The sequence below is a fragment of the Pituophis catenifer genome, unplaced genomic scaffold (genome assembly GCF_029215685.1).
Source record: "Pituophis catenifer annectens isolate HBS135680 unplaced genomic scaffold, rPitCat1.0.hap2 SCAF_2, whole genome shotgun sequence".
Classification (NCBI taxonomy): Eukaryota; Metazoa; Chordata; class Lepidosauria; order Squamata; family Colubridae; genus Pituophis; species Pituophis catenifer.
The window spans coordinates 226,683,160-226,696,673 of NW_027256882.1; the positions used below are offsets into that span (position 1 = coordinate 226,683,160).

Here is a 13,514-nt window from a genome sequence, read left to right on the forward strand (position 1 = left end):
ACATAGCTCTTTGGGTGACCGAAAGAGCAGATCAACAACCTAAATAAGAAGGACATGCATTTTGACTAATAACATGTTCAATATAGGCATCAGTCTGTTAACTAGTACATTTTAATTTCAAAGAAGAGTTTAGTAAAGGAATATTTATAGCATGAACTGTGAACCTCCATCTTTTAAATGTTGGTTTGCAATCAGCTTGTAAAGCCAGAAGAGCTATTTAATGATCTTTCTTAAATTAAGATGTTATCTATGAGAGGACATTATGCCTGTTATGTAGTAACTATATCAGCTTGCAGGCCCACTCCAGCATTTTAGTGAATGTTTTTTTTTTTTTTTTTAAAGAGCTGAACATTTTGAATCTAGGATAAAGAAAATGCAGTCATATTCTCTACCGGTTTATCTGTTCACCAAGATACCCTAGAAGGCTTTTCACTTTGTTTATTGAAGATTGAGACATGGCTGGTTGGGACAGAGGAGACAGACTTTTCAGAAACCCATACTTACTCATGTCTTTATGATCTCCTTGCTCTTTGCTTGCCACTGAAATTTTTAAACTTTCTAATTGGTATTTATCTTGGTGGGATTACTAATATTTTTCTTTCCCTTTATTTGCTCTTTCACCTATCTCTTTTCGCTGATATTTGTGCATGTTCTATGCATAAAGAAATAGGAATTGCATTAAATATCTATTGTTGGTTATATGTAATAAATTTAGATGTGCTCATGACTTTTATGCCAATGCTATTGGCATTGGCAGGGAAACACCCCGAACATCAGTGGTGGGTTGCTCCCAGTTTGGACTGGTTCACAAGAACTGGTAGTAAAACCGGCGGGAGGGTCCGCCCACTGACCCGAGCATCCCTCTACAGCTACAGAATGGGAATGATCCAGAGATCTTTTAAGGATCACTGGGAATGTTGCATATAATTTATGTATAAAAACTCATCAGATATATAGTAGAGGCTAGACACCCATCTGTCTGGGATGTTTTAATTTGAATTCCTGCACAAAGTTGAAGGGGCTGGTTTGCCTAAATAGGCTGTGATTCTAGAGTTGTCCTCCATGAGATAGAAACAGATAAATACACAAGGGTATATATACTTGTATAAACTCTGAAGCCAAACAGACCTGAACAGGCCTCCAACTATGGTAGCCATATTAGGTTAGGATTATAATTCAACCATGCAATCCAGGGGGCCATTCGGGTGAGTGTAGTGACTAAAAAATATGATGGCCATCACTAATTATTAGGATAAGATAGAACTATTAGTGAAAAATCTCTCAGTGCAAATTTTTGCTTTGTCTTGTGTAAGATTCCTATAAACAATTTTTTCTATAAAGGACCTAGCTCTTTATTATATTCCTTTGGTTGGTGGCTTTGGTTGCTCTGTTGTTGAACTCATTTGTTGGAGAGACATGGTTTGACTGTTATTACTCATGCTTCAGTAATGATCAGATTAGGAATGCATTGCTTTTAAGACTTACCTTGGCAAGTATTGGTTTGATTCACCATTAGAGGAACCACATTATTTACTAGCACTGGCTGTCCTGAGCATATTATCAACCTGGTATTCAGAGAAGTACATTGCTATTGATTTGTTTCCAGTCTCGTTGAGGATTGATTTTAGTGTTTAAAACCTTAAAAGGACTGGGACAAATACATTTGAAGGATTACCTTTTACAACATGAATCTCCCAGCAATTAAAGTCTTTATTACAGGCTCCTTTCTTGTTCTCTTAGTTACTATCTTTCAGGCATCAGATGAAGTCTTTCCAGGGTTGTTATTATTGCTGTGCCTTTTAATAGCATTTAGAATATTCTATGATGTTGTGACTATCCAGAGGTAAAATTTGGCTTAGAAATTAGGACTCCCCAAGTTATTCAGGGATGTGGTGGCTCAGTGGCTAAGACGCTGAGCTTGTCGATCAGAAGGTCAGCAGTTCAGCGGTTCGAATCCCTTGTGCTGCATAACAGAGTGAACTCCCGTTACTTGTCCCAGCTTCTGCCAACCTAGCAATTCAAAAGCACGTAAAAAATGCAAGTAGAAAAACAGGGACCACTTTGGTGGGAAGGTAACAGCGCTCCGTGGGCCTTCAGTTGAGTCATGATGGCCACATGACCATGGAGACTTCTTTGGACAGCTCTGGCTCTTCGGCTTAGAAACGGAGATGAGCACTGCCCCTAGAGCTGGAAATGACTAGCTCGCATGTGTGTGGGAACCTTTATCTTTTAAATTATCCAGAGAATGGTGAAATAATAACAAAGTCCACAAGTGTCAGTCTATAAAGTCCACTATCTGACATAGCTTAGTGGCACTACCACCTGATTATTGATTTTAGTTGTTGCTTGTACATTGATGTATTATGTTTTATGTTTTATTTAATTTGACTGTTACCTTTCTGGAAAAGGTGAGTTAAAACACTACAAATAAAACATATTTCTGCTTTTAAATCTTTTCAGATGCAGACTATAGCTGAAAATGGAGATCCCCCTTCTGAAAAACAAAATGAGGAGAAAACGTATAAAAAGGTTTGTAAAGTTTCATATCCTTTTTGAATGATTCAAAATAATTTCATTTTTTTTAACAGCTTATATAGAGTGCTAGAATGGACACTCTTCTCTTTTGTGCTTTATGGTTCTTTGAACACAAGAAAAATATGTTTGGAGACATAGAAGATTGTTACTATAGAGTTATAGGCAGCAATTTGCCAGCCAGAAACCTTCTGGGACACGAGCCTCAAATCAATGCCTTTCCTCTTGCTTTCTGAAGAAAAAATTAATCACCACAAAATCACTTCTGATTCTTTCTTTTCCACTCCTTCCTATTGGAAAACATTAAACACTTCTGATTCCTTCTTTTCCACTCCTTCCTATTGGAAAACATTAAGGTACTGCCAACCTTATTGGCACCAGCTGTTGAGGGATGGCTCTTTCTGATCCTGAATGCAGTAAAAAAACCCTGTGAGAGAGGACAAGGGAAAAAAATCACCAAGGCAGAATTGTATTTACTTGTATTTGTCTAAATTGTATTTAATGAAAATATTACTTGTTTTATATCTTACCTTTATTATTTTTATCAACAACTCAAGGCAGAAACATATCTAATACTCCTCCTTCCTCCTATTTCTTCATAACAATAACTTTCTGAGGTGAATTGGGCTGAGAGAGAATAACTGGCCCAAAGTCACCCAGCTGGCTTTCATGGCTAAGGCAGGACTAGAACTCGTGGTCCCTTCGTTTCTAGCCTGATGCTTTAACCACTAGACCAAACTGGTTCTTATTGATAATAATATTAATATTAAGGGCTACTTATCAAAGGAATGTCTTTAAATTGAGGTTTAGATTGGATCTGCCACCTCAAAAAAAACATTTTTATTTGGTTTCTGGTCTCGCATCAAATCCTCAAATTTATGTTGGTCCATTTGACCCAAAATAAACCATTAAATTACTACTGTAAATGTTTGCTTGTAAATGTCAGTGCTATCTATTTGAAGTATTTTAGCCTACAGTTATACTCTAAAAAAGCAATATACAACCAAAAGCCAAAGTACTTCAAGGAGCTACATCATAACAGTAATTAAAATTTTAGTTTAGAGCAGCGCTGAAGAAATACAATACAAAACACTGGACTATGTCTATCTTAAATGGATGACTACATTAAATAACATTAACAACATAAAGTTCAATTCCATAGTTGCCATATAGTATATGTGTGAAGAGATGAATCAAAAACATCATTAGAAAAACATATGGCTCTTAGGCACCAAAAGTAGCCTTAAATGGTGTAGTCATGTCATGTGATATAATTACAATTGTAAAATGTGTTTTATTGTAAGAACAAAATGGCAAATTAAGCATATAAATCAAGTACATGTGGTTTAAATCTCAAAATAGTGGTCCACAAGACTCCTAATGGTGAAGTATGTTGTTCAAATATAGAGAAAATAACTTTCTATAGCATGATCAGTGGTGAAATCTAAAATTTGTTACTACTGGTTCTGTGGGCGTGGCTTGGTGGGGTAATGTGACTAGGTGGGCATGGCCAATTTGTTTTTTTTTTAACTTTTAAAACCATTTTTTCTACAACCTCTTCAGCAAAGGTTGTAAAAAATGCTTTCAAAAGGCTCTGACGATCCCAGCTGAGTTGCCTGATCGGCAGAGACTTTTTTTCTTTTAAATGCCTCTGACGATCAGGCAACTCAGCTTGGATCGTCAGAGGCATTTAAAACAAAAAAAGGATTTTTTTTCTTTTAAAAGCCTTTGATGATCCCAGCTGAGCCGCGCAATCATCAGAGGCTTTTTTTTTTTACTTTTAAAAGCATTTTTTCAGCCGAAGAGGTTGTAGAAAAAATGCTTTTAAAAGTAAAAAAAAAAGCCTCTGATGATTGTGTGGCTCAGCTGGGCATGGGGGGATGGGTGGGCAGGGATTTTTGCTACCGGTTCTCCAAACCACCCACTTCCATCGCTACTGGATAAGGCGATCCGGTCCGAACCGGGAGCATTTCATCCCTGAACATGATAATAGTTGATGAAGAATGAGTGTTATTCTATTCTTATGATTGATTCATTGATTGATTGATCAAGTTTATATGGCTGTCCATCTTACCAAGGCTACTCTGGGTGGTACATGATAATAGATAAAAATATAAAAACAGTGTATACAAATTTTAAAAACCCTGTTAAAAAATATACTAAAAAACTCAAAATACAATCAAAGCAGAGGGAGAAAAAGAAATGGACCCCTCAACAATGGAGCTATCTTGCCAAGGGTCAGGTTCCATAGGAGCCCCAGGCCTAGTCTCATAATCAGGTCTTGAGGGCCTTTTGGAATGTCAGATGGGATGTGGCCAATCTAATTTCGGGGGGAGGGGAATGTTTCATAAGGCGGGCACCACGGCAAAGAAGGCATATCTCCCTGGGATCCACCAAATGTAGATCCCTGGTCAGTGGTATCCACAGCACGCCTTCTCTACCAGATATGATCGGGCAAGCTGATGGTAAGTGGGGGAAAGGTAGCCTGGTTCCTCAGATAGCCTGGTCCCACCCCATGAAGGATTTTAAAGGTTAAAACCAGCAACTTTTTGAGCCCTGGTGGCGCAGCAGACTAAAGCACTGTTATTAACACCAGCTGCCTGCAATTACTGCAAGTTCAAATCTAACCAGGCTCAAGGTTGACTCAGCCTTCCATCCTTTCTGAGGTAGGTAAAATGAGGACCCAGATTGTGGGGGCAATAAGCTGACTTTGTATAAATATACAATGCCGTTTCTGTGCTGTACCCAGGCCTGAAACTGGACTGGAACAGGTCTAGATAGCGTCATCCAGGTGTTGGGGAAGCTGTCACGCAACCACACTCTCAACAATCTTCGACACAAAGCGAAGATTGGAGACTGGATGGTAATTCGCCAAAACAGCCGGATCCAGAGAAGGCTTCTTGAGGAGGGGCCTCACCACTGCCTCTTTCAAGGCGGAAGGCAAGAAACCCTCACTCAACAAAGCATTAATGATCCTCTGGAGCCAGCCTTGTGTAACTTCCCGGGAAGCCAGCACCAACCAGGAAGGACACGGGTCCAATAAACATGTGGCCGTGCTAAGCCTCGCTAGAATCCTGTCCACGTCCTCGGGAGCCACAGGGTCAAACTCCTCCCAGATAATATTCTCAAGACCCGCCTCCATCATCCCATCTGGATCCACCTAGTCAGAGTCCAAGCCTTCCTGAATTTGAGCGATTTTGTTATGCAGATACTGCGCAAAATCCTCAGCTCGACCCTGCTCAAATGGCTCTTTGAGTGTTTAAGGTTGCAGATGCCTGCTCTATATCATTGTGACATGGAGAAATTTTTGAAAACAAATCTCAATACAGTAGAACTCTGGTCACGACCATAATTCGTTCCATAACTTTGGTCACAAACCAATTTGGTCATTACCCGAACCTAATTTTGGAAATTTGGCGCTTACAAAAAAAATGGCACGGAAGGGGAAATCGGCTATGGGGGAAAATAATTGTGAATTTTTTGGTCAGAAGCTGATTTGGTCGTGGTCAGAAGCATTTGTGACCAGAGGTTCTACTGAATATTGGAATATTTGAAACATGGGATAAAATAATTATTTCATCCTATGTTGTTTCAAATATTCCAATATTTGTTTTTAATTTTTAATTATTCAAGAATATTTTATTATAAGCTCAAATAACTTATAACATTCTGTCCTCCAAACCTAAAATTTTGCTCTCTTCCATTGATTTGTTCACATTTGTTCCCGATTAATAACTATTTAAAGTTCATTCTAAGCTTCTTGAATGATTTGGCTCTCCTAATTCTATCATAGTCTTGAGGCAGCAGCTCATGTCTAGTGATGAATATTTTTGGCTTACTGTTAATTTAACAGCGAGAGCTATTTCTAGGCTTAAGAGAATGAAGTCTTCTTCTGAAGAGATCTCCCTTTCATTACTGCTAATATTGCACTGTTGCAGCATACCCCACAGTTCAGCAAATATGATGCAGTTGCTCACTCTTGTATGGAAGCTAATATTTGTTTAATCAAGTCTGTATTTACTCTGTAAAGTTTAAGGTGGTTAGGAAGAGGTAATTACTTGGAAGTTGGAGTTCTGTAAACTAAAACTAATGCACTGAGCCAGTTTGTAGATTGTTTTCTAGAAAACCTGCAGGGAAAACCCCTCTGAATAATTAGGAAAGAAATTGATCTTAGCTCTTTTCTCCCCAGATTTTCTTTTCAATCCTCAAAAAGAATTTTTGACCTAATTTTTCAGGGCTTCTGTCCCCAGAGTTACTGTATATTAATGAATATGCAGGCTTCTGAACTTTGAAGTAAAATATGCATCTGAATTTTCACCTTTAAAAACAACTGACTAATTTTAAAGTGAGTTGGAATATCAGTATGCAAACCTAAGAGACAAAACAGTTTGGTTCACACAAAATTTTGAGCACATGTAAATCTGTTGCTTTTTCTTTTCTGTGTTTTAAGTTATTATAATTGTTTTTTATTTTTAATGATTGCAATAAATTACTTGCTTACAATACACAAAATAAAGGGCATTAATGAATTAAGATTCCTCAATCTTAATTCTTTTTTATAAAAACCTGTTTTATAAAAACTAATAAAAACTTACATCTATTTTAAGATTATTCCTTTTTCTTAAATGATCCGTTCTCAGCTATAACACTTTCTAAGTGGTTGCTTATGCTTTAGCATTGTTCTTTTTGATTTATATAAATTTTATAAATTCTGTAGTAATACTCACGAGCAGTAACTGCATCATTTACAGAGGCTTTGTTCTATTTTGAGAATACTTGATGTATGAAAACAGGAAGGACTCATGGTACTTTTAAATTTTTGATTTGACATTTAGTCATCCATAAAATAAAACATAATTATACAAAAACACATGAGATCTTTTAGCATTTTCCATGCACTGTACTTTAGGAATAATAAGTCATAGCTCATTGTGTTAACGGATGCAGTTTATTGATTTGGGAAGTCAATCTAAATCCATCAGGTACAAGATGATAGTTTTAAATTTAAAATTATTTATTTAAGACATTTGTATAGATAGATAACTCTATCTCAAACCAAATTCTGGGTGATTTACAATCCAGAATTTAAAAAATCTATAGACAACAAAATCCAGAAACAATAAACAATTGTTAATTTATGTTCCAATAAATTAAGCTCAATAATTTAAGACATGATCCTTTGAAATAAGTTTGTCTAATAAGATATAGTCCCCTCTGCATGTTACTAAAGATTTAAGGGGAGGATTTTTCTAAAATATAAGCTCAGTATAGAAGAACCTGGCTTGTCTTCTTGGGTTTCTTTTTTACCTTATGAATAAAAATGAAATGTCCACTAACATTTATGACTTTCTGTCATAAATAATGCTTACCAGCCTTAATAATCACAATGTAAAGCTTGTTAGTTTAGCAATTTCATAATTGAGACCAGGGGTGAAATGCTACCGGTTCGGACTGGTTCACCCAAACCAGTAGTAATAAAAACTACCGGTTCAGGAAAACCGGTAGTAAAAAAATGCTACGGTTCAGATGAACCGGTATTTCCGACGATCAGCTGTGCCATGTGATTTATATTCGAAATCGTGTGGCACAGCTGTCCCCCCCCCCCGCTGTTCTACTTACCTTAGTAAAGACTTCTTAAGCCTCCTTTTTCAGCGCTGCGTGGTAGCACCTGCAGTGCGCATGCTCGCGAAGCACGCATGTGCGTGCACAGCAAACCAGTAACTGACTTTGGAGCATTTCAGCATTGATTGACACACTACATTCTTTAATTGCTGACGTATAAGTCCATCCACAGATAAGCCAACTCTAGAATTTTTAACCAAAATACTATAGAAAAAGATGTATTACCTGCAGAGAAGCTGACCTGCATTTTTCATGATATTTTGGTTTAAATTTTGAGAATCTCTTGATGGGCTTACATGCAAATATATATTGCAAATACAGGGACTTTTGAAAAGTATTACTGTATCAATATACATTATTATATTAATAAAATCACAGAGAAACCCATCCATGGAAACATTGAACCTCTTTTTTTGGAGAGAGGAGTGCATGTGCATGTTGGCACCTAAAATTCTTGGCTTATCCATGATACGGTATTTCCAAACTGAATTAACTTCTCTGGTCTATCACACCAAATTATGTAACTTTGGTTAAATGGTTTGCACAAAATTATTATCATCATGATGTCTAGTTTGCATACATGTTCCATCACAGGTGAATGAAATTGCAAAGATTTATAAATCTTTAGAAAAGCAAGTAAGATTGTATGATCTGCCTATCTATATAAAACAAATCTTTGGAGGCAAATCCTCTACTATCGCATATGGTGGTATCTTTTTTGTGCAAATTAGAGATGTAGGAGATTTGTCTAATTAGTTCAAGAGTTAATTTGTTTTGGCTCCTCTTATTTGACTCTTTGTTTTCTTTGATTGGTAAACTGGTTTCAGAGAAAGAAGCCTTAGGCTCCAAGCTGGTCTGGATTTTATGTGACATCCAATTTCAGTAAAAAATGCTGACACATCTTGGACTAGAATTTCAAGAGTTGACACACATGTAGGAAGTCTTTAATTGATATTGTTTCAAAGGTCACATGATGGTTACTTACATTTAGGATGACAAGCAAGCATAGATTTGAGGATTAATTCCTTACTTTATTTCCAGTTTTGCTGCTTCTATATTTTTAGATAGAAATAGTTTGCAAGTTCAGATTCAGTAGTCACTGATTTTTTATAATTAAAAGACAAATTGCATACAAACACTTCCAGTCAAAGGCCCCACTTAGTATAACTACTCTTTTGTTGCTTCATTAGATGAACAAAACTCTTATGCATTTTATGAAACCATCTATAATCCACTTAAGGTGTCTTTGTAATTTATCGTAAGAATGCAGAGATACCTGCTTATTTCATGAAGAGTGGATTCTTTTTTCCACTTAGTATAACTATTGAATAAGAACATGTTTGAGTTGATACTGTGGAGGTTCTTACCCAAATGGAGCAAAATGTGTCAATTTGAACAAAATGAAGGAGTGTAATGCAGTAGAATGTATTGTCTATTTCATATTATCATGCCATTCACAGGCTGAGATTGTGTGATTTATAAAATTGGACAGTATATTAAAAAAAAAATATCTACTCTGCCACTTGAAATACTGAATCTCACCAATTAAGTCTCTGCAACCAGGATGTAATAGAAGCTTTAAGCAGCAGTTGATAGCTTAAAACTTCTGCCTTTTGTTTCTTATAAAAGTTCAATAAAATCAGACTAGACTGAGAAAAAGAAAGAAGGAAATGCCTAGTCCTTTCATTTGGGCTTCTGACTATGTGTTTCTAGAGTTTATGACTCCGGGCTGCCAGAAGTCCTTTACAATCTAATTAAGTGTATAATTTTAATTTTGTTGGCTGTAGATGGAGAAGACACTGCCAGATGCTTGCTATATTAGCTTCAAAAATTTATAATAAAACCAGATTGATTCTATATTAGTCTGAATAATTAGACTGCTGAAGAACATATGCATTCATCTAATAAATAACATATTTGTAATCTGTCTACCATTGAGAGCTTTCTACGGATAAATATTTTTTCAGAAGTCCCAAAGGTGCTTTTTCAAAAGGCAACTGGACTTTCTATCAGAAAGTCTAGTTGCCTCTTGAAAAAGCACCTTTGAGACAGCCATCTCACTCAGAGATGACTGAGAATCTCCATAGACATTTTTTTCATAAGAATTCTGCCTTATCTCTCTTTTTCAAAAGCTATCATCATCACATTCTTAATAGCATCACAGTTTGAAATTTAGACATGAAAAAAACAAATTTTATATATTGATTTTCCTATATATTGATTTTTTTTACTCACAGAAACACAATAACTGGCTGTTTTTCTTTTCCCCTGAGTATTTCCTTTCCTGGCCCATTAACTACAATGTTCAATTGGACCCTCCGTACTGTTTCACTGTAGCATTTTAGCCCAGGAACTATTTACTTTCTTTACCAGTTATCCAGCCACTATAGTTGTGGTAATAATTGGCTTACACAGAGGACAGTGATGCCCTGTCAGCTGATTCTTTCCATTAGAAACTCGAGTTCATTCTTCTGCTTTGCCCATTCCTCTGTGGCTGCATAACATCATGGCTGTGAGCATCTTCCTAAACTACAGGCTCTGAGCTCCCCGCAAATGGGCAAGAAAGGGGAGAAAGGGAACAAAAAGGAAAGTAGAGGAAGAAGTTAGGAGCATGATAATTGGAAAAATGAGGTTCTCCTTTTTTGCTTTTTTTCATCTCCTGCTTAAATTATATAATGATTTATGGGAGCTGTTAGAATTCCAGAGCACTTGGAAGATTTCCAGAGTTCTTCCTTTCTGTTGTAGACCATCTGCTGTGAAAAGGGAGAGTGCAGGCAGAGGAATGCTCATTTTTGCCCCCCCTCTCACTACTAGGCAGCTTTTGAGGTATGAACTTTCTTTTCATACAGTATGTGACCTATGAGTTTCAAATAATGCTTCTTTTAATCTTTCTGGTAGACTTGTATGATGTACTGAGATCATTTGTCTCAAAATCTGAGAAATGCTCTTGGAGGAATCAACTTGTTTTTTAGGTAGAGGAAGCCAGGACTTTGAAATATTCTTAGAATGTAGAAGATTACAAAACAAAAAACCATGTGTTGCAAGATGACAATTTTAAACATAATATACATTTGTTTTTGCAGACTGCATCTTCAGCTATCAAAGGTGCCATACAATTGGGAATAGGATACACAGTGGGCAACCTTACATCTAAACCAGACAGAGATGTACTTATGCAAGATTTCTATGTAGTCGAAAGTGTGTTTCTTCCCAGGTAAAGGATGAGTTATGATTATTTTTTATTTCCTTGAATATTATTTACCAGATTTGTTGATTAATTCTAGTGATAACCAGTCTTCCTTCAAAATTGTTAATACATGTTTCTTGTACTCACCTCACTTTAAAAAACAATCAAAAGAAGACTTGTGAGATTTGGTTGAAATTCCCCTGGGCCTATATAAATCTTTGTATGTCCATTTGAACAATTTTGTATTATTTTGTTAGATCATGTCCAGAATAAATTGAAATTTATTCTTAAACTTTAGAATGTGTTATGCATTAATTCCAGACAAGGCTTTTTTATAAGTATTCTATTTATAATAATTGATAAAAGAATTTAAGTCATGTACGATTAAAATATACTCTGAGAAATAAGTTTTTTTATTTGACAGGTTTATCACACTGATATGTATGCATGTAGAGTTTCATTTTTGCTTTTCTAAATAGTCAGCATTTTAATAGGAAGAGTTACAGAGGATATTAAAGGAGAGCAGAAAATAAACCGTTTCAATGCTGTCTTATTATATTTGAAGGAAATGATGGGTGTTTTATGATGTGAAGTATCTACATGAAAAGATAACAAAATGATATTTTTCTAAAGTCTATACAAACCCAAATTTCTAGTCAGTTCTTCTTATATTTAAGGAAGCTCTATCTCAGTGCATATTTGAGGAGAGTACATTATTACATATTATTTAGATTTTTCAATTAACATGTTAATACTAAAACCTGTTGTATAATACCAAAGAAAATGTAATGAAGGTTTCAACTAAATGTCATATAACAGTATAGATATTTAGCACATCGACTGACAGTCATTATAACATAAGAGCATGGCTTAATACTTAATATATTTTTAAGTGATTGTTCTTCTTCATGGAGAAGGGATGCAGATTAATTCAGAAGTTGGTTTTAATCTCCTGTTTGGAGAAAATAGGCAAAAACTAGCAAAACAAGAAATAAAATCTTTGTAATAAAAGATGAAATTACACTTTGGAGATTCAAATTGCATTCAGTATTCTCTTGAAAAGCCTTTTCCAAGCAGAGTTTGATAAATAGTAATTTTTGAAATCTGTCACCTGCAGATATAAAAAATTCAACAGCTCAAATAACTTAAAATAATGATTGTCAATGCAGAGACATCTGGATTTCCTGAGGAAAGTAACATTAAATTACAAGAGTTAATCATAAAAATACAATGTGTTTCACATTTTGTACCTTTGAGGCGATTTATAAAAGTTTAATTAATCACTTTATTTTGAAGTCATTCTGTTTTAAAACTGAACCCAGCAAATAGCTAAAAATGCTTATTCTCTCAGTCCTTTGCTCAAAGACTGCAACCTTCCTTTTATAAATGTCTTTTGTTTGGCAAGAGAATATAATCACTGTTAATGTTCTAGGAAGGTAGTACAGTACAGTCTTGCAGGTTTCTTGATGTCAGAATTCAAACCTAAGGTGATCTTGGGGACTGACACTTGGATTTGCTGAGTTTCTGGGTATAAGAGTTTATTATTCTAAATGCAACTTTTAGAACAAAAAGTAGGGTTTCAGAACAGTTCAGAGAAGCAATTAGATCTTTTAAGACATCTTTTAATATGTTACATAACAAGCTAAACTAGAATGTGATTTGTTTGCTCTTGACTTTCTGGGATTTTTGAGTCTACTTGCTTAAAAAGAAACATAACAAGAAGCCACACATAACATAATGTAACCTAGCACAGCACATAAATGAGACTGCATTAATAGTGTAATGTATGACCCTTTGCAGAGTTTTTCTACAGCATTTGTATCATGCAGTTTAAATTTATGGTTTTTATTGCTAGGTTTTCCTGAGTTTTGAACCTTTAAACAAATTTGTACTGACAATCCTTGTTCATTTAAATAGTTAACGTTTTCTTCTGTAATGTCAGTAAAAGCTAGAAATGGTAAATAGTTTTATCCAGAAAAAAATATATCTTAACTAAAAACTTCAGACTAAATGAGGGTCAGAACTTCACTTGGCTACATGAAGAATGGCTCAACTAGGTTGCTTTGCTACCTGTGTGCTAAGGAAAAATGCATATGAAGTTTAAAAGTTGCCATTTTGAAAAGTTAAATTATAATTACATGGCAACTTTTGGGAAGGCTTTGGAAGCCACACT

General features: G+C 35.5%; 1 protein-coding gene across 3 annotated transcripts in view; it reads left to right on the plus strand.

Annotated features, from left to right (window-relative positions):
* The window catches only part of PIP5K1B (phosphatidylinositol-4-phosphate 5-kinase type 1 beta), a 78,829-nt gene that overhangs the window by 24,353 nt on the left and 40,962 nt on the right, over nt 1–13,514 (plus strand). For all 3 annotated transcript variants that reach the window (XM_070935590.1, XM_070935589.1, XM_070935588.1), the window contains 2 exons: nt 2,461–2,529; nt 11,238–11,368. In XM_070935590.1, the coding sequence (XP_070791691.1) occupies nt 2,461–2,529; nt 11,238–11,368 (200 nt within the window). The remainder of the gene's footprint in view (nt 1–2,460; nt 2,530–11,237; nt 11,369–13,514) is intronic.